Source organism: Merops nubicus, unplaced genomic scaffold, assembly GCF_000691845.1.
Source record: "Merops nubicus isolate BGI_N331 unplaced genomic scaffold, ASM69184v1 scaffold35454, whole genome shotgun sequence".
In the NCBI taxonomy this organism is placed as follows: domain Eukaryota; kingdom Metazoa; phylum Chordata; class Aves; order Coraciiformes; family Meropidae; genus Merops; species Merops nubicus.
The window spans coordinates 3,647-24,093 of NW_008606865.1; the positions used below are offsets into that span (position 1 = coordinate 3,647).

The following is a 20,447-nucleotide window of genomic DNA, read 5'->3' on the forward strand; positions in this document are numbered from 1 at the left end:
AGGCACGCATCTACACCCTGCATCTGTAACACAGGGTGCGTTCGGTGGGTTGACCTCTTGTCTTGCTCCCTTCAGCTTCTTCGCTTGGTCCTAACAGCAGCAATTCTTTATCCTGGTATTTGCCATGGGCTTGCACCAGGATGAGCCACTAAGTTTTGTCTTCAATAGAACAGTAGCATCATTCCAGATTTGTGGGGTTTCTGGAGGATGTTGGTACATTTTACAAAAGTCCATGTGCTACGTGGCCTCTGAACTACCTGCGCCTGCCGTGCTTGCAGTGCTCCTTGCCTATGGAAATGAATGGCATTCTTGGCTGCCACAGGTCTAGAAATAAATGTCCTCACCCTCATTTCATACTTCTGATACTTTCTTAAAGGAAAAAAATATCAAACGCTTGCCTTTTCTGCAGTGGAATTTCAAGGAAACCAGACCAACCAACCCTCCCTTCAAACTTCTCCACCTGGCGGAAGGGTTTTGGCGTGTCTGCCTTTTAGGGACATCGATGACTAGTTCTTTGCTCCTCACTGCTCTGCTGACCTGCTTACTGGCTCCAGTCAGCCACTCCCTGGTCAGTTTTCTACTTGTCGTGATTGTTAATGTACTAATTGTGCTTCCTATTAATAATCTATTATTTAAATGACTACCTTTAATATGCCAACAAACCGCAGTGAGCTGTCAGCCAGCTGCTTCTTTTCAAAATTAGTGTCACAGCCTCTTGGCTCACGAACAAGGCTGTCAAAGAACTCTTGGGTTGGCATCGAGGCTCTGCTTGCTGCTGTGTCCCACCAAGGGGGATGCCACCCCTGTGGGCTGCAGGCACTGGGGCCAGCTGAGGAGCCTTCAGCAAAGCCTGGCAGCTTTCAGAGCTAGGGAAATCCAAGAAGGAGGGTAGGTCCAAGCTGAGGGTGGAGCTTGCCAGTCTGTGTGAGCTACAACTGGTAACTGCTCCTGGCTCCTCCTCACAGCAGCCAGGAACGGGTGTATTCTCCAGTGCCCTCAACGTCGCTTGTACTCAACGTGCAGTTTCACGATGAGTGGTTGAGGAACATCAGGTAGATGGAGAAAACAAGAAAACAAATCAATCAAAAGCAGATTACTGGCAACTCAGCCTGACAGCTTCTTACTATGAGGAGTTGCCTAGTGCCAGTCTGGCTGCATGATGAACCAAGATGAGTGAATGAGTCAACATTTCCAAAAGGTATCCAGTGAGAGTAAACTAATTGCACTAAATATCCTGCTGGTATGTGGGCCAGCAGACGCACCACCTCCATTTCACCTCCTCCCTTCTCAGGCAGGTACAGAGGGCAGTGACACCCAACAGCACTTCTGCTGCTCAGTTAGTGGGGGCAGAGGTTGACATCCATCAAAGCGGGATGACCTCTGCCGGAGGAGCTGTTCCCAAGGCAGCTCCACATTCCCCTCCCCAGTCAGAGGGGGAGCAGGGATCCCACTGGCACCCACGGGGGCTCACACACCAAAGGAAGAGGCACCAGGAAACACACTTTGTTAATTTAGTTTCAATGACAGCGGTACACAGCGTTCCACTCGAGGTTTGGGGGGGTGTGTGTGTGTGGTGTGTGCTTTTTGGGACAGTGTAGTAGTAGCACTTGGATAACCATGTTGCTGAAAAACATTAAGACATTATAAGAAGTTTAACAGACATGAATACTTTAATAAAAAAACAGGCATTAAAAAAAGATTTAAGACCTGCTGCCCCCGTCCTTCACTTTTGCAGACTTTTCTCATAAAGGCACATTTCAGCCAAATGAGGGATTGAACTGCCCACACCCCAGCACGACACAAACCCAGATGAAAAATGGAGAGCAGGAAAACAAGCTGAAGCGCGCCAGAGTTGCAGATGCCCGCGTCTCTTGGGACAACACTTGATCTCAGCACTGGCATCAAATAGACTGAACGTTCATTAACAGGAAAATATTTTGAATTTTATTTTTTCACGTTATTATCAAGTACACAATTACAATAATGTCACACATCCCTATATGATTCTATGTATTTTCTTTTTTTTTTTCCTTTGTCTTTTTTACAAAGTGTACAGAGGGAAGGACGTATACAATATTTAACAGGGTATTTTCTACAGAACAATAATTTATATTATGTCCTTGTAAAAATCTGTACCTTTTTAAACATTAAACTGAAACATCCATTTTATAGCATTTGCTAAGCAAATTATTTAAGAATTAAAACTAACCTGTAACTAATGTCAGTACATTAACAATAACTATAATTTTATTTTCTCTTTATACAGACAAATACATTTTACAAAATCCACTTGACCAAACCTTTAATTATTAAAAAAAAAAGTTTCAACATTGTGCTTTAAAAAAAAAAAAAAAAGTGTATATGATTCCAGGCTACTTAAGAGAAAGAAAATGAGTAAAATTGTGTTCTTTGTCTTTCAGCTTATTTAAAAAAATAAAGGTCAAAATGGCTAAAATCCTCAGCGATGCTATGGGAATTTATGCAGATTTTGTACATTTTTCAGGTTTCCAGTCAGAAAATGCTTGAATATAAGTCACAGGAGAGCACTCTGCAAGACACAAATGGAAAACCTCCTCTGGGTTTTACTGCATCGGATTTGGCAATCAGCAGGCGACGGCCAGCCACGGCCGCGCGGGAAACCCACTGGCTGCATGGGGGGTTCCACGTCCAACGCCCGAGGCTCACGCCCCGAGCAGGGATACGACACAGGAGCGAGTGGGACAAGCCTGGGGCACCAAAAGAAACAGAACATTACACAGTAAAGGTGGTGGCACGGCACCGGACTGCCCTGAACTGCAAGCTACGCGCAGTACTTCAGCTTTGTGACGCAGAAGGGGCTGAGCAGCAGGAGCAGGGCTCAGGAGCAAAACAGGACTGCAAAAGGCTCAGAAGGTGCACACCTGGAAGGAAAACTTTGTCCTTTTATCACCCCAAACCTGAAATCATCGCTTAAATTCCTGCTCAGTTTCAGCAGGGAGCTGACCCGCCTGGGAGCGAGAGCCAACACTGTGCCGGGCTCTGAGCCCTTTCCGTTAGGGAGCCGCTGGCTACGAGTTTAACCTCCTCTGGCAGGCAGCCGGGCCCAGTTCTGCAATCCATCACCAACCAGTGGCTCTGGCAGGAGCCTGAGCAAGGGGAGCAGGGCCGGGTCCTAAAATCTACTTAATTAAATTAAATGGTTTGAGTTTTTCGGTCCACGGTTGTTGTTAAGGTACATGACTTGGTGCATTCATGCTGCAAATAGCAAATGATACGCTGCCATTTCAAACTAGGCAGCACAATTGCATCTAATAATTGTAATGTTCTCCCAGCTGTTTATAAACAGATTAAAAGAACTGGGTTAATTCTGGATACTGTACTAATTAATAGACAGCAGCTTAACACAGCTGCTAATGGCTCAGGAAAAAATTACGTTTAGAAACAGTTCTGTTACTATCATAAATTACTTACTAAGGATATCTACATTAAAACATCTCTACTCCTTATGAACTCATTTGCTCCACTTCATCCCCCTTGGAAGCTCTCACTGTAAATATCCCATTTCCAAAATTGAGGCACCTCTTGGTCTTAAATTTTATTCTAAAACAACTCACAATAAAAATGTGACCTGAACCACAAACTGTTCTTTCGAAGAAAACACTAATAAACATAAGAACACTAAGTCTGAGGTACGTTTACCAGCACGTACAGACAGTTGTCATCTCTTAACTCTGCGCATGGAACAACAGCATATCATGTTTCCAACATTAAGACAGAAGTAAACTGAAAAAAAAAAAAAAACAAAAACCCATCTCATTTGTAACACACAAAACCTTTCAAAGACAAAGAAGCACAGAACAACAAATGTTAATATTTGAGCATACTTTTTTAAACTCGCCAAAGAAAGGTAACAAATGCCCCAAAATGGCTTTTAATTTTTTTCTCTGAAACCTGAAATAAAACGCAGAATAGTTTTCCACATTAAGTCAGATGTGTAACTCCTCAAATGGAAGATAGTTAACCTGCCACAAAGTCTGTATAGGCAAAGCAAGACAATCAGGTGGGCCCTAGTGACTTTTATCTTCAACATCACAATTCCCCATTTCGTACACACCTCTGACGATTTTATCAAGAGAAACGTCCTATTTTTAAAATTCACGACAAAACTGCATTAACATGGACACTGAGAGTATCAACGAGGTCAGTAAGATAAATATACTTAAATAAACTATTACGGTTGAAAAATTCAGTAAGAGACAGGATTTACTTTATTAAATGCAACTTTATTGTTGCCATCTTTTCTTTATTTATTAAACAAACTGAAGAGAATTCAGAACACGCTATTGAACAAAAGGTATAAAAGTCAACTAGAAGCGATAATCCTATTTTTATACAGCAACAAATCAAATGCACAGTATGTTTTTTTGTTGGATTTTTTTTTTTTCCTTGTGTGTGTGTGTGATCGCAGGTGATTGGCTTTAAAATAAGCTAACTGCCTGAAAGGCAAAATTCCTTTCTAATTCCAGCCGTAAGTCTGCGACAGAGACTTTAAGGCAGCCCAACATCTTTATGATGCCGCATAATGTGCTGGTTCTTCTCTGAAGGCCTTCGGAAACCTTTCTTGCAGTACTCACACCGGTGAGGGTAGTCTTTTGTGTGAATGGAAATGACGTGCCGTTTGAAGCCCGAGGCGTCTGTAGTGTTATACTGACAGTACTCACACTGATACACTTTCCTGCCGCTGTGTGTTTTCATGTGTTTTTTCAGCTCGTTTTGCTGCCTAAAGCCCTTTCTACATCTCTTGCACCTGAAGGGAAGATCCTTTGTGTGCACCGAGAGTATGTGGCGACTCAGAATGAACGGATCTGCGATCTTAAAGTCACAATGTCTGCACTGGTGCAATTTTTTACCCTTGTGAGCCGCCACGTGTTTTTTCAGTTCCGACGGCCTGTGAAAGCCTTTATCACACATCTCGCACTTATGAGGGTAGTCTTTCGTGTGCACTGAAATTATGTGTCGCTTCAGATCGCTCGAGTTTGAGCTCTTATGGTCACAATGCAAACACTGATGTGTTTTACTTTCTTGATGCATAAGCGTATGCTGCTGCAGCTCTTTGGTATCTGAAAAAGTCTGGAAACAAATATCGCACTTTAATGGCGTCTCCTTACTGTGCTTAGTCTTTACGTGAGTTTTCAAGTTGGAGGAGTCGGCGGAGCGGTACTCGCAGTACTGGCACTGGTAGGGCTTCTCACCAGTGTGGATTCGCATGTGCTTCTTCAGCTCCGACGGGTGGCGAAATCCCTTGCCGCACTCCACGCAAATATGAGGAAAGTTCTTGCTGTGGACAGCTAAAAGGTGGTGACTCAGCAACCCTTGTTCTGCCGTCTCATAATCGCAGAATTTGCACTTGTGCATTTTATTAACTCCTTTGTCCCTGTGCACCATCTTGTGAGTAAACAAAGTTCCTGCATGAGAGAAGCTCTTCCCGCACTCATCGCACTCAATAAGCTTTTCGGTTTTGTTGGTCAGCTTGTGACTCTCCAAGTGGTTGTGTAAACTTATTTTTTTATTCGTAGTGTAATCACAGTCTGTGCATCTGTACTTCTTCTTCGTAAGAAGGTGCTCTGGGTGGTTTTTCATATGCCTTTTCAGGAAACCTCTAGATTTAAATTTCTTTCCACAAATCATGCAGGGGTAGACTGTCAAGGGATGACCATCAGGGCCAATGATTATTGCTGAAAAACAACAAAAACCCCTTCATCAGTACTATTCAACAGTATCAGACTTAATATGAGTGTCACACTTCAACCTTAACAACACGCTGAATTGTTAAGTAAGATCAGACATGTGCACTTTGCTACGTAATAATCAAGCTTGCTCTGCTGGGTTAGGTAGAAGAAATGGAGGGAACTACTGCTTTCATGCCTGTTTATTATCAAGAGAAAGGAAATACTGTTTTTTGATGGAGACCAACAAAGCATCACCCAGCTGTTCTTCACTTCAAACAATTCTTTTTTTAAGAACTCTGACCGAGATGACACATCAAATACATGCAGAAACTGACGCTGATGCAAACAGCAGCAGCCAACTTCTTAAACCGAGTATTACATAGTAAGCACAGCACATGATCCTCTTCTGACTCTTCCACAGATCTGTAGATAGAGTTTAATCTGTCAGTTTAATCACCTACTGCTGACTACCATTCACATGTCCCCAAACTAACACCTCCTTCTTGTGCCATCTGTCACAGTTGTAATCTGAAGAGGTTACCGAGCAGGAATCAATGGGAACACACTTCACACACAGACACCTCAAAGCTTTGGAACTTGTCTGCACTCATCCATCAGCCTGATTTGTTTACCCTGAATTTGTCTGGGCATGCTAAATATCTCTCTTCTCCAAAAATGTTCTAGAAGTCGTACTAACTATGTAGCTGAAAACAGAAAAAGCAAACTTTAAGATTAGAATTTGCTTGGTTTACTGATTCAGTGCCAGATAAAACAGGACTCCTACAATTACATCACAAAGTAGAAAGAACCTTTTTGTATAGTTTAAGGCAAGACTACTACGGAAAACACTGGTATGCTCTTTCAACTTTATCAGACCAAATAAATCATTCAGACCATAAGACTGTAACACCAGAAACCAAATAACGCCAAAGCAGCACATCTGTTCTTACAAATGTAAGAACGTTGGCATGAACACCAAGGCAATTTATTTCACATTGAAAGAGAAAATGTACACAAGTTACACTACCAATGTAATACGTAATGTTCAAATTTTCCAGTTACTTATTGAGCTGACAGAATAAAATGTGTTGTTCTATACAATTTCAATAAAGCCAAAAAAGGTTTTTAAAAAGCACAATTACAGAACCCTAACATCACCTTGAAAAAAGTTACATTAATATTGGTGTGTCAAGGTAACTATTTATGGTTTTAACCTTTTGGTATGATGCTGATTTTCTCCTGTTGGAGGTGGTTTCCATTAAAACACCCCCCACAATCCAAATCAACTATGTATTTAAAAATTTTAGCATGAAATACGCACTCATTTATGAGGTAGAAGCATTGTCAACAATTCCCTAAAAAAAATCACTTTTTTTTTTTTTCTTTTTTTTTTTACAAGACACGGCACATGCTTTCAGGAAAGTACCCCTGTTTATGGCTAAGTGCTCAGAGGGATGAGGGTGCAGCCAGCCACAGCTACTCACCTGTTTGATACTGCCTAGCCTCAGGTCTCCTCTTTTTCTTTGGTTTTTGCTTAGCCAGTCTCCCAAGTCCAGCTGACTCATCTATGTGCAAAAGAGCACTGGCAGTGCCATTCCGACTTTCAATGCCATCATTATTGTTACCTAACAAGAGAAGTTAAGAGGTTACCTACTGTCATCCCTCTACAGATTATTTGAGCAAGAGACTCTAAAAGGATAATAGAAGAAATAATAAACTATTATCTGGACATTTAACCAAACTGTAATGATATAGAGGATGAGCTGCAAAAGCTCTCTGTATGTAACTCAGGAATCATGGCTGGTATGATGAACCTGGAAGCACTGGCTTTGTTAACCTCGTTTTATAGGAGTACACAATTTACAGCCACTAATGGTTTTCCACTTCACAGAGAGTTCTCCTTTAGCAACCAAAGAAATGGAAAAAGTACTGCATTTAATTGTGCTCCAAATGTTGAGTATCAGTAAACAAATGCATGTCACGATATTTACTGTGCCCAGTTTTCTTCTTGGTCCTGAAATATGCTCATGTGTGACCGACCTCCTGTTCACTTCTGGACATCTGAATTTACCTGACCAAAGCTTCTCACATACCAAGTTTCCGAACTGTCAGTCACCAAAAAATCATTCCGAACAGCCATGTTGAACTTGTACATGAAGTACACTACTTACTATTTACACACCTGACGCTTTAACACTTACAAACTTTCTACTGGGAACAAAGAGCATGCATTTATTGTGCAATAGAAAGAAGGAATTCATCTTTGCCTCACAGACCTTCATGTTTAATACACAAATAGTATTACCAGATGTAAAACAAACAGGAACTTTAAAATTGTAAGTAAATACATCTATGTATTTAGGAAGGTATTTACTGGCAATCAGTTTAGCACTGAAGATTTAAGGGCTTAAGTAAATTTTAATAGCAAATTTTGTGGTTAAGTATTTACTTGAGTCAGCAGAAGGCAACAGTTCCTTGGGGAAGCAAAGCACACCAGTAAGACACGGATATTGAACTGGAAGAAAGTGCAGTACGCTCAATAGCTGTTCCCTTTGTAGAGTGTCAAGAATGGGTATTTATGATTAATCTTAGAAGACTCAGAGCCAGGAACAGGCATGTGCAGAGCCTGAAGATTCTGATCTGGCTACTAGCTCAAGTGTTGAACAGCCAATGTGACAAAGGCTGAAAGCAAACCCCACACCTCTCACATCTTGCATGTGCGTGCAGAGCCCTAGAGCGTAACACAGACCAGGCCTCCATACCAGGGCAATAAACGGCTGCAACACAAAGCACAGCAGCACTGGGCTTTGCTACAATACAGCAACAAAAATTGTTTGCATGTGTCTTTGGCCAGTACATGGCCAGAGGTAAGGCTCTGGGTGCACTACTGTCCACCTCCTAAACAACTTTTAACACATGCTGCTCCCTGAAATCTTGCTGCTCCTTTGACTTGTGTCCATGATTCCAGCCTCCATCGCTTTCTCAGCACTCCCCTGCCATTCCTCCGCTGGCACCATTGCCATGATCCACATCACCCAGACATATAACCCAAGTTTTGTCCTCTACTCTACTATTTCTTCCACTTTATTTCGAAGGAGAAAGGGGAAATGTGGAAACATTTCTGAGATTTTGGTCTACCAGCTTATGTAAGTTTTGGAAATCGGCTTGTGTACCAGTTGGTGCTCAGATACTGACTATCAAGAAAAATAATGTTTTTGCATACTAGAAATATTATAAAGGTTCTGCTATAATTTTAAGATGTCTCTCTCTTCAGTTTACTTTTGTTAATTATTTCCATTACTGAAATCACATATTTCCATGTCCCTTCTAGAAAGAACTTTAATCAAGCTAGAGGTCAGTGTTGCTTTTCACTGTTACACTTAATCAACATATTGCCATCTACCCCCAAATGAAAATATTCATTTCTATTCCCAAACCAGCTCTTACTGTGTCCAAAAACTGTGAAGGACAGGTGTACTTGAGATTTTCAACTGAGATCTCATGTACTTCCCCTTTTCCATCATGAAAACATAATGGAAAATGCATCTTAAAACAGGAGTAAGAAGAAGCCTGCCTTACAGCCTCTCTCTTCCTAAGGTTCATTATGCCAAGAAACCTTTTTTAAACTAATATTTTAAAAACAAACAGAAAAGCACACTACCCTCCTAAAAAAAAATCCCCAACATTTTGTTACAGACAGCATCACCAGGAAGAATTCTCCAAGTATTACCTACCATAAGCTGCTGCCCAAGCTATGGGCATGAAAGTTTTAATTTCAGTGTCATCAATTTGCTGTTCGTGGGTCACTGCTGCATCCTCCTCTCCTACAATCACTTCCATATAAACCTCATCAGCTATTTCTGCAACATCTAAGAGAAAGTCAAGAAAGAAATTAATAGGAACACTGCAGTGCTGAAAGTGAAAATCCCTGCTCCCAAATGAAAGCCACCTACTTACTTAAGTCTTCATCTTCATGCTGAGAATCATTTACAGTCATGTAAACCATTTTCTCCCTTGGAATACGGATACTGCTATTTTGATCAAGTAATCCGACTGCGTGTTCATTCTCTGGCTCACTCTCCACGATGTCTACTGTGCCCCCTAGTTAGGAAGACCAGAGCAAAATATTAAATACACTTTGTTTAAATTCTATGCCAAACTGCTGACATTTGGAAGCCTGTCAGTCTTTAACATCAGACCCTCAGCCGTTTACAGATGATGTGAGAGAAACTACAGTCTCTTGTTATGCAAAATTTCAAATGTCAAGTTGGAGTCGTCTAAAATTAGGATATTTTACCTAAATCATCTTCTCCAGGATCTGCTTTGAATATATAGACCTTGATGACTTCTGGACAAATGCCATCCACTTTACAAGAGCCACTTTCTGACTCTGCTTCCATGGTAATTTCAGCAGAACCTTCATGTTCTATCTTACCAGCATCATCCACTACAAGAGGAAAAAAAATACAAACCCAAACCAGTAGTTAACTACAATTATCCAATCATATACAGACAGACACATATGAAAGGCTTCATTACGCTTATCTAGAAGCAGCTTAAAATTAAGAGCCTGTGATAAAGAACATACCCACAAGTATTTTTTTCATGTCCTTGAAAAAAAAAAACAATCAACACAGAAAAAGAATCCACGCTGTATTTTCCAATTCAGGGGGAAGTGTGAGTGCTGCAGCGATGGTGAGAAGCATGAGCACCAACCACTCAGGCAGTGCCAACAAGGAAACAGTGATCAGCCACAAGGCAACAGCAGGAAGAAACGGCACGTTAGTACTTACTCGTGGCATAATTTCACTTTTCCTCAGTTTTAATTGCTTTCCCCTTCACAACTAATGACCTGTTAACTTCTGCTGCCCTGCTGCTACAGCACTGGTGAACCTGGTCCAGCTGACGGTTTGTGGTCCCTTACTGCAAGGGACTTGCCCTGGATTTTATGCTGTAGCTCTGTGTACTCTCCTCACTACCATCTCACATGTTCTTCTCTTGCTTTCAGAAGCACGCACCGACACCACACTTCAGCTGGAACTGCCATAACTTGTCTGAGCCTCCCACATAAACATGGCCAACAGCCAGCTTCATGAGGAACCCGTTTCTGATTTTTAAGACATACTCTACATAGGCATGTGCACACACATCACCTTACTTCACCAAGCAGGGGGTTTTCAAGAAAAAAAAAAAACTAAACGTGCATTCACAAGAATCAAATCCAGCATCTGAAGACCTTCAAGTTCTCTCAATTTCAGAAGCTCCAGAAGTTTCTCCAGTGTTGAGATTATTTAAGAAATCTTAACATGACAGCATGCTTCCGTAAATTTGTGACTTTATAAAGTCACTTTTGGAGGCTGAAATTGCTGCCTCGTGTGTGATTTCAATGCATTACAACGAGGCGTGAAATTTATACCAAAGGAAGTGTAGGAACCATCCTACAAATGCGGTAGAGCTTTTAACCACTAGGCTAAGTACATACAAAATATTTAATAATATATGCTCATTTTACTTGCACTCATTAAACTACCCTCATAACTAAATCATAGCTTTACTACTCAGTAACTGCAACACTTCCATTTACTTTAAAGTAAATCTTAAATCTGAAGTACATCTACTTAAAAAAACCACACCCTCAAAATGTTATTTCCTGCCATAGAGTCAATAAATTAGCCTTTAAATAAGATAAAGTAGCACGTGCTCTATCTCATGTATCAAAATTGATTGTATTTAAGTACAATTTCTCAATCAGACATCATCACTCACCAAAAAAATGTGAATAACATTAAATTATTAAGCGCTAAAATTAGTCTTTCTCCTCACAAAAAGAGCAGCAGAAAAAACATTAAATACTCCTATGCCAAGTTCATCATCAATGGCCACTGTACATAATGTTTCACACAAGAAGAAACTTAAAAAATGACTGTGTCACAGGACAGCATAACACCTTGTAGTGCAAACCCCAAAGCATTTCAGAAGTAAAAACTTTAAGAATTCTTTTGAACCATGTTAACAACATAGGTCCACAGTACGTATATTCAGTTACTGAGCAGACTTTCATAAATTCTTTGGCACACTGCAACTCTGACAAAAACAAAACTTGCTTTTGTGCCTACTCTAGATTTATGTAGCTGTTCTCTTTTAACTTGGCTGCTTCCAGTCACGCACGTGTACTTGGAAGGCTTTCAAACCAACGTAGACCGATTCTACACCACTGAAGCCAAAGAGGAAGTCTGCCACCCAGCTCAACTGATGCTGGAACATACTCAAGGAAAGAAAATTGTGGCTGAAGCAACTGGAGACAAAACAAACCTATATACACCATGTGAAAGAGGACAACCAAATTTCTTTTAACCAAAACAAAGCTCTTCTACTTCCACACATATACGGAAACATCCACTGGGAACATCCACACAACAGAGGAATCCTAGATCTTATACAGTCCACTCACTATTTGAAGTAAGTTCTCTAAGATTCAAAGCAATCTTTTAAACTACATGATTTAAAAAAAAAATCATTACACAATTTAGAGTTTGTTTATCCATGACTTCCCTCTACATTCAACAGCATTTTAAAAAATGTCAGAACTGGTTTAAATATTTTTTAACAGCACCATTAAACTGTAAGGAAATTGATGTATAGCAATGTTAGGCCAACTCTTCTTATCCAAAAGGAAAAAATTTCATTCTTGATAGGTGGTAATACTTGAAAAACTGAAATCCCTGAAGCTTGAAAAGTTATAGTACTCCAGAAACAAACAGGTGAAAAGTTATAGTATTTGTACTATAGTAGCAAACAGGTAACAGGAAGAAAAGTAGGGTGGAAATAAAAAGGTAGACAAAAAGATAAAAATTAGAAGAGATAAACAAGATGAAAGAGAATGGCTGTCTATCACAAACAGTACAATTTCCATGGTATTTGTCCTATGAGAACATCAACATTTATCTATACTGTTTCATGGATGCTATGGCACATACTATGCATTTCAGAAATTTTATTTCTATTTAACGCTTCCCGTATGTTTCTGTATTCTCTGCATATCCATCTCACAATCAGAGAAAATTATATTCATAAATACTTGACAGATCAATGTTTGAAGTTAGAACTCTGATCATGTTTGGGTTTTTCATTTTAATTCACAGCCCATGGAGGGCTCCCAAAAATACCATGCATGACTGATCTTCTCTCACATTGTTCCTCTTTGAAATTACAAAAAAAAAACCACACCAAGAAGTACTTAAAAGCATTAGTTAAACTTGTAAGAGACTACTTTTCAAGTAGAGAGGCTGGGCAGTTACTAATCACATCCTAGAAAAAAGTTCAGACTAGCGTTATTCTAATGCTGTAATATTTTGTGCCTCCATTTATTTAGATATTAACTGAACACTAAAAACTTTAATTTTTTTTTCCCACTCTACTAGCTAGTAGCTTTACTTCAGTAAACAAGTAGATTCAGACTAAATCTCCAAGTTAAAAAAAAAAAGCCAAAATTTTTTAAAGTAAATTGCAAGAATGCATTTTATGGTTAGTTTGCTGACATTCTTCACAGATTTACATCAATGGGAGCAGCCTGCTCTTTGTACACCATGAGCTGCAAGAAACAACTGAAAAACATGTTGCAATAATGGCCTCTACATACAGATAACGCTTGAAGTTCTATTAAAAGCAGAAACTGATGAGAAAGGTGTCACCTACCATGGAAGACATGGCACATTTATAGCCTGTCTACTTATCATTTACCTTACAAGGAAATCAGCAAACAGGGACCAATGGATTATGAAAAAAGGAATAAAGAGTAAAGCAAAGAAATAAAATATGCAGGCAAAATTAACAACAGAATGTTTGTTTAATATGTGTTCTATCATGATGACATTTGTCCCCTAGAAAGTATTACACCTAATTAAAAAAGTCCTATTATATCAAATTATAGTGTCGAAAAATTATCTCCCATGCCTTTAACCTCCTATTTAAATATGTCCAATGGCATTTGGGGGACAAAAACAATCTCCTGTGCATTGATAACAAAAATAGTATTTAAAAACCAGCTGAGGCCAGTTTCCCCATATAAGAGCACAAATGGTAGCCCATGATCCTGCATACTGCATTTGCTTAAATGGTATATCTTTTGTTTAACCATGACAGTTCCCCAACTTGTTTTTAATTTTTTATATCCAGTATTTAATGGATCAGATACAGACTTTGTAGCCTTGTAGTCTTATACTCCTAGCTTGAAAAATACAAATATCTGTTAATTGTATTTTTTTATTATTTCCGTAAGCTTTTACATTTACTATTTACTACCACATCTCCTATGTATATATAGGATTAATGAGGAAAGTAAAAGGATTGTGAAAGATAAAATTCACTTAAGCACTACCAAACCTTCCATCTTCTTCAAGTATATGCTGCTCATTGCCAAGTAACACAGTGAAACAATTCTTACAAATATTCTGAGGAAAAAGTCTGACCCTATACAGATCTTAAAATCTGTCTATGGAGCAATCAGATTAGGATCATCTATTTTGTCAGGCTCTAAGTTCCCAAATTATTATCTTTCCTGCTAAAAAAATGCTTATCAAGGGACACTTGCCTGCTTACAAAATAAACAATGCTATTTAACCATTCTTAACGAAAAAGGCCACTGCTTACTACTCTGTTTTCTGTTAAATAGATTAAAAGCGTGCTGTGCTCTCTAGACAGACTTTATTCAGTTATCCATGACAAGCACATTTTACTTGTACTTCACTTGAAAGCAGAAAATTCCTAGTCCACAAAAGAAATTATTTTCACTGTCCAGTTTTATCTTGAACAGCAAAGCAGGCTTCCTAACCTGTGAGAAAATAGAAGCCTGTTCTCTTTTGCTTTTAATGCCATCACCATTACACATGAGCAACAGCGTACTTTATGCATTTGAAGCTCCCCTCAGGGCAGCCATCTAGCAGAGGAGAACTTCCTGAGCTCCAAACTGGTATCCAACACCTGTCCTTCTTGTCCTGTCCTCTCCAGCACAGAAATCACACTAAGCTCTGAGGCATCACCTAGCCCAAGGCAAGTCCCACCTTCATCCCCTCTCATGGTGAGCTTCTGAGCAGCCTTGGCTGCAGCAGCTGTTGGTGCCATTCCAGTGGTCAGGCAGAAGCATGACAGCAAGTTCGACCCCACAGAAAGAAAGTCATGGTTTCCTGTATCTTTGAGAACCTCCAAGGAGAGGGAGGTACTTATTTATGCTAAAAAGGCAAATAAAAGCATTTTTTTTCTTGACTAGAAGTCTACTGGATGGCCCTAAAGAAGGCATGAACTTTATGACCTGATCAGATCCACTGCTTTCACCTTAAGCATCAACAACAAGGAGAAAAGATGGGCTTCACTTAGACCTAGGAAAAGATACAATCAATGCTATCTTTTTGAGTACCTTGGGTTACGACTGGTCTAATGAAAAGAATTCAGATACAACAAACAAGAGACATTAACTCAGTGCAAAGAAAGGATATGAATGGACATAACATAGCCCCTGTATCTGCAAACATCATATAACTTCCTCAAACCGCAGCTTAAGCTCTTGTGAGACCACCCCTTCCCTCTCCCCAGACTCCCCATCAAACCTCCTCTGTACCTCAGCACCTTCACTGCAGTTAAATACAAGTGTATCAGGGAACACCTTCTTGTCTTATGGAACGAGTTCACGTGTCTTCGCCAACTGAGTAAAATCAGACAACCAAAAATCTGCATTTCCATTTTATGGCCAGGTGTGAGGCGCTGCCTCCCTTGGTTAGTAAATGCAGAGGGTTTTTCTCCTGCTGTTTTGGTGAGGACCGGCTAAACTCACCATTACGGTTTCACTCGCAGTGGAATATTTTTCCAAGCCTTAGAACTTGATACCAAATAGTCAGCACCAGTGTGAGCAAAAGCACAATTCATCTTTTCCTCACCAGACTGGTGAGGAAACTTAACCATGAACTGGCTTGTTATGGTACGTGTGAAAGAAAAATTGACTTATCAAACCTCCTTTTCCAGGTACTGACTGGCAGCAGTTTGCATTCGTTGTTGAATGAGAACCTGATTCTGCTTTGCCCTAGGTGCCCAAGTCTACCATGGACCAAAAAAAAAGCTTGATGGCAAAGACCAAGCATCCATGAAAAAAAGAAAAGTACATCAAAAGGTAAGTGATGATATAAGCTGTGCCAAGAAAAATCTTGAAAATGAAAAAAGCAAACATATTGATGCAGAAGCCAAATTAAATCTAAATGGGAAAAGAATTATTAAAATGCTGAGTTCACTGAGGCAAAGTCACAAAATGAAACCCATAGGGATTGTAACCTGCAAATTCAGACAAATCAGTCTAAAATCAAGAAAGAAGGTAGAAACACAACGTTTTAAGAAGTACACAGACAATCATTTCAAAATCAGATATTCTCAGGGTAAAGCTTAGAAAACCATCCTATTTTTAAAAAAATCTATGTAAACTCAGTTCATTTGAAACAAAAACAGCTTAAAAAGAGCCACAAGATAACAAAAAGATTTTGCCAGTAACTTCCACTGAAGGCTATAGACTGAAAAACCTACAACAAGAAGGTCACAAAGTGTCATCCCCTCTTGCAAGTGAGTAGCAAAAAGACAATAAGCAAGAGGATCCTGAAGAACAGTGTGTAGCTCCCAGATCTGGGAAGCAGCTACAGTCAGCTCCTGTAATGGCAGACAAAATTACATTCCATCAGCTGCCCCGGCAGTTCGGGGAGGGTTGCCAGAACCAGGCATGAACTTACAGGTTAGGATGAAAACAATCAAAAACTAGACTCATGCTACTACTTTTTGAAAATCACCTAACATTAAGTTCAACTGAAGAACTGACAGTCAACAGATCAATAAACACATATACTGCCTATGCAAGGAAAAAAAAAAAGGGACTATTTGCCAAGTTGGTTTTTACTTGACAGAGAGGCACTAGACTGCCTTCACAACCAGAAGAACTTGTTATGCAGGCTTTAAACACAGCAGGGGGTAATAGGGAACTTCCCTTTAAAATGAGCTATAGAATATATTTAAGTGTTTTAAACACAAGTATAAGGGATGCACATTTTGTAGCAGAATGATTGTTTTAAATGCTGGCTTGTTTAAGGTCCTGAACCTAAATACATCACATTGCAAGACTATCAAGAGGCGTTTAATAATAAATAAAGTATGAAACTGCAGAAATACATGACTGAAAATGGAGAATACCCCAGCACAACTGAATAATTAAATTCCTGTGTTTTCTGCCAGTTATCACCTGTTGAGGACTGGTACATCTAAGAATTCCTAGCTGAGCAGGTATTTTAGGGATCATGCAACACAGCATCTACCAAGGCATTCTGTCCTCATTCAGCCACTGGTGATGTCTGAATGGGATACGTATCTACCCACCCCTCTCACTTGAATTTACAGGGACACAGTTTGCAAAGTGCTCCTGTGACAGCAGTCCCAGAGGCCTGGCTCTGCTGCCCATGCTGCACGGTGGTAACCTGCAGGGCGACGGGCAGCAGAGGGACAGGAGCAGCCGCATCTTAAAGAGCTAAAGCCACGGGTTAGAAACAGGTAAGGATCACCACTGGAGTCTTTCCACAGTCAGGACTCCAATTATCTATAGATGGGTTGTCCACACTGTTGCCTAACTGTGCTGCAGGTGTAGAAGCATTTGCGCTAGTTTCACCTAATCTAACTTGGGTCCAAAATCAGGGAGTTGTATCTCTATCACACATTGCAGAGCGCATTTACCAGTTTGGATAAACATTATTTCAGAGAGCAACAGCCCTGGCCTATTTCATCTCAGTATGATCTTGCAGCTTAATTTTACAATATTTTGTGTTATCCATACTTTGCATTATCCCATTTCATTGTTTTCCCAGATAATAGAGAATTAACTGTACCTCATATAAACTCAAAACATGGCTGCACAAGGTTACTCAAGGAACTCAAGAGATGATAAATTAAGAAAGGCAGTGATCCTAGGTAAGGAGAAGCAACATTAAAATCCGTAAGTACAGAATATAAAATTAAAACAAGTTATTACACATTTTAAAAAAGTGACTGAAGGTTAAAAAATAAAAAGGCTGAAAAAAAAAAAGAAAAAAAAAAAAGGTAACTGAAGCAGATCATGAAGTATGCCTCATCAATGGAGTAATTTAATGCTAGACAAAACTGAAGTGCCTGAAATGGCAATTAAACCAGCCTAACAAAGCTTTTCTATTTCTACGACAAACAAACGTTCAGCAGCGACAGGCTGACATTCCAAGGTGCTGCACTGAGTGATCACTGGAACACACTTTTGAGTAAGCTCTAGTTCACACAAATAGATATCCTCAGTACAAAAAGGGGTTCTGCTCTACTTTAAGTCCTTTGCAATATGATGGATTGTGCCACTGTTCCTAAGGCAGATTAAGAACTCACTGTTGCTTCCTAGCTATGAGCAGCAATAGCCACACTTTTCATTAGGAGCATACCTCCAACCTTTGCTTAATCAAGAGAAGAAAATACATCCTAACAGTAAAGAAAACTGTATTGTTGCCTGTATCTAACTATAAATGGGGTGAGGGTCTAGCAAAAAAAAAGAAGACAAAGATAACAAATTGTCATTTGGACTTCCAAAAAAATACAGGGTTTTTATCTTCAGTTTTCTATGAAATATTTTTCTTTCGTTTTCTTAATGTCTTGGCAGCAATCTTAGTAACCTGCATGCGTCTTCAAACAAGATCACATTTATTTCCTTTCAGTTCTTTCTAAGTATATGACATTTAGTTTACTGAAAGTCTTACTCTTTTGCTCATATGCTATAAAATGCTACAGAAATAATTTCTAATCAGACATGCACTTGCCAGTATATCTCTCCATTAGCTTCATCAGAATTTTCAGCTGGTATGTGCTACTTAAAAATACCCCCTTTTGAGTATGTTTGTGAGATCTGCATTTCATTAAATAACACAGAAAATCTGGGTTTGGCACAAAATGCTCCCTCAGATCTTTCAAGAACCCCCCAGGCCCATATCATAAGAATTTTGATGGCTTTACCCAGACACTTACAGGAAATCATAAGGTAATCTTCACAGTTGCCCTTCTCGTCTTGGTGTTCCACAGGGATTCCATTGGCATCAATCACTGCCTCCGATGCACAGTCTGCCACTAAGACCTCCTCAGAAACAACATCTGTTCCCAGAGTATCAGTGACAATATCTGTTTCTTCAACATTATCGTGAACTACATGTTCTACATGTCCAACTTCAGGCACATGCATTGACTCGCTTGTCAGTACATGTTCTGGTATAGACATTGTTTCTGTTGTTATGTCAGAAGCTAAAACATCATCTGGGACAGTGCAGTGGGCCAAAGAAACCTCTTCAGCTACGTCTGTGTCCAGCACTTGTTCAGGAATAATGACAGTCTCAGATACATCTGGCTCCTCCATGATGTCTGGGCACTGAACATCCTCGATAACAACATCCTCAATGACATCTTGGATTACTACAGAATCTGGATCATCAGGAACAAAATTATGTACGGTTATGTCTGAGTCGACTACATCTGAAACAAATACTGTTTCCTGTACTTCCACAACAATCTGATCTCCATCCATATGTGCTGCATCAGCTCCTGAAAAATATAATTATAGTAGCAGTTAAATTGTAAAACTAACTCAGATCAAGTGATTAATAGTTGAAATTACTTCCATTTTACTTCAACTTTAACACTATGCTGCAGTTTAGTAAACAGGCTTAATAGCCTACGAGCAATTAAGATAGGCAGACATATGGGGAGCTGATAAAGCAAGTCTTCAGTAGATGTTAACATAAGTAAGATGAACAACTTATTTTCTCCTGGAAAAGATCAGAAATTTTTAGACTCTCCCCCAATATCCAAACAACTATTACTTGAGGGAACAGTAGCTCATTGATATTGCTCTAAGTAATAAAAAACAACTAAAAATCAAAAGCGACTCTGTACAAAAGCACTGACGCAGCACAGCACTTTTAGGCAAAGACAAAATAAACAAGAGTCAACTGCATCTAATGTGAATGCTCTCATCTACATATCTCCTGACAAACCTGTTGGATCAAAAAATGCACTTGGCTCATGTGGCTGCAATTCAAGCCCATCTTCATCCATGGCCTTGAACTCTCATCAGTCACAGTGTCTGTAGAAAGTAAAGAAGAAAAGTTATTTAACTTGTATTGTACTATGAAGTTTGTCTCTGCTTGTGCACTGAAAAGTAAACATTTGGGGTGCATGGAAGTTAACAGATAACACCTTGACTTTAAGGTGGACCAGATTTCACTCAGGGTACCTGTCTGCGATTCCAGAAATACTACTTTAGAAGACCAAACACCACGGGGCTGAGTAAGAGTGTGAGCTACAACACTTCCATTTCTCAAAACCCCACAGCTTCACAAATACAGAAGCAGCTGATACAGAGATATGAAAATATTATTTCCTTATAATCTGACAAAGGAAAAAACATTAAGACAAAGCCTAGGCAAGTTCACACTCAGGTCTTTTTTGGATGGTGATGAATACAGCATTGTCAAATCAATAAAGCTCAGTAAGGGGAGTTAAAGGTAGACAGCTAACAGTCTGAAATGCACACTGCTTTGGATGTCCCCTGTGTTCACATCTGGGCAGTCAGGAGGAATTTACTCTGATGTCATTTCAGGAATTGAAATGAACGTAAACAGCTTCCAGAATATCTGATTATGTTTTCCAACCTGAGGTGTA

The 20,447-nt window shown here is 39.7% G+C and overlaps 1 protein-coding gene across 2 annotated transcripts; it reads right to left on the reverse strand.

Annotated features, from left to right (window-relative positions):
- Nucleotides 1-3,569: 3,569 nt before the first annotated feature.
- LOC103772449 (zinc finger X-chromosomal protein) lies at nucleotides 3,570-19,870 on the reverse strand. Of its 2 annotated transcripts, XM_008939782.1 has the most exons (7): nucleotides 19,781-19,870; nucleotides 18,762-19,328; nucleotides 10,006-10,155; nucleotides 9,666-9,809; nucleotides 9,443-9,577; nucleotides 7,193-7,333; nucleotides 3,570-5,714 (listed from the first exon to the last, which is right to left on the reverse strand). In XM_008939782.1, the coding sequence occupies exons 1-7, from the start codon at nucleotides 19,839-19,841 to the stop codon at nucleotides 4,528-4,530; spliced, it is 2,385 nt and encodes a 794-aa protein (XP_008938030.1). In that variant the 5' UTR covers nucleotides 19,842-19,870; the 3' UTR covers nucleotides 3,570-4,527. The 2 variants fall into 2 exon arrangements, with proteins under 2 accessions (XP_008938030.1, XP_008938031.1); XM_008939783.1 differs by lacking the exon at nucleotides 18,762-19,328 and having other exon boundaries at nucleotides 19,781-19,841.
- Between the last annotated feature and the right edge of the window lie 577 nt (nucleotides 19,871-20,447).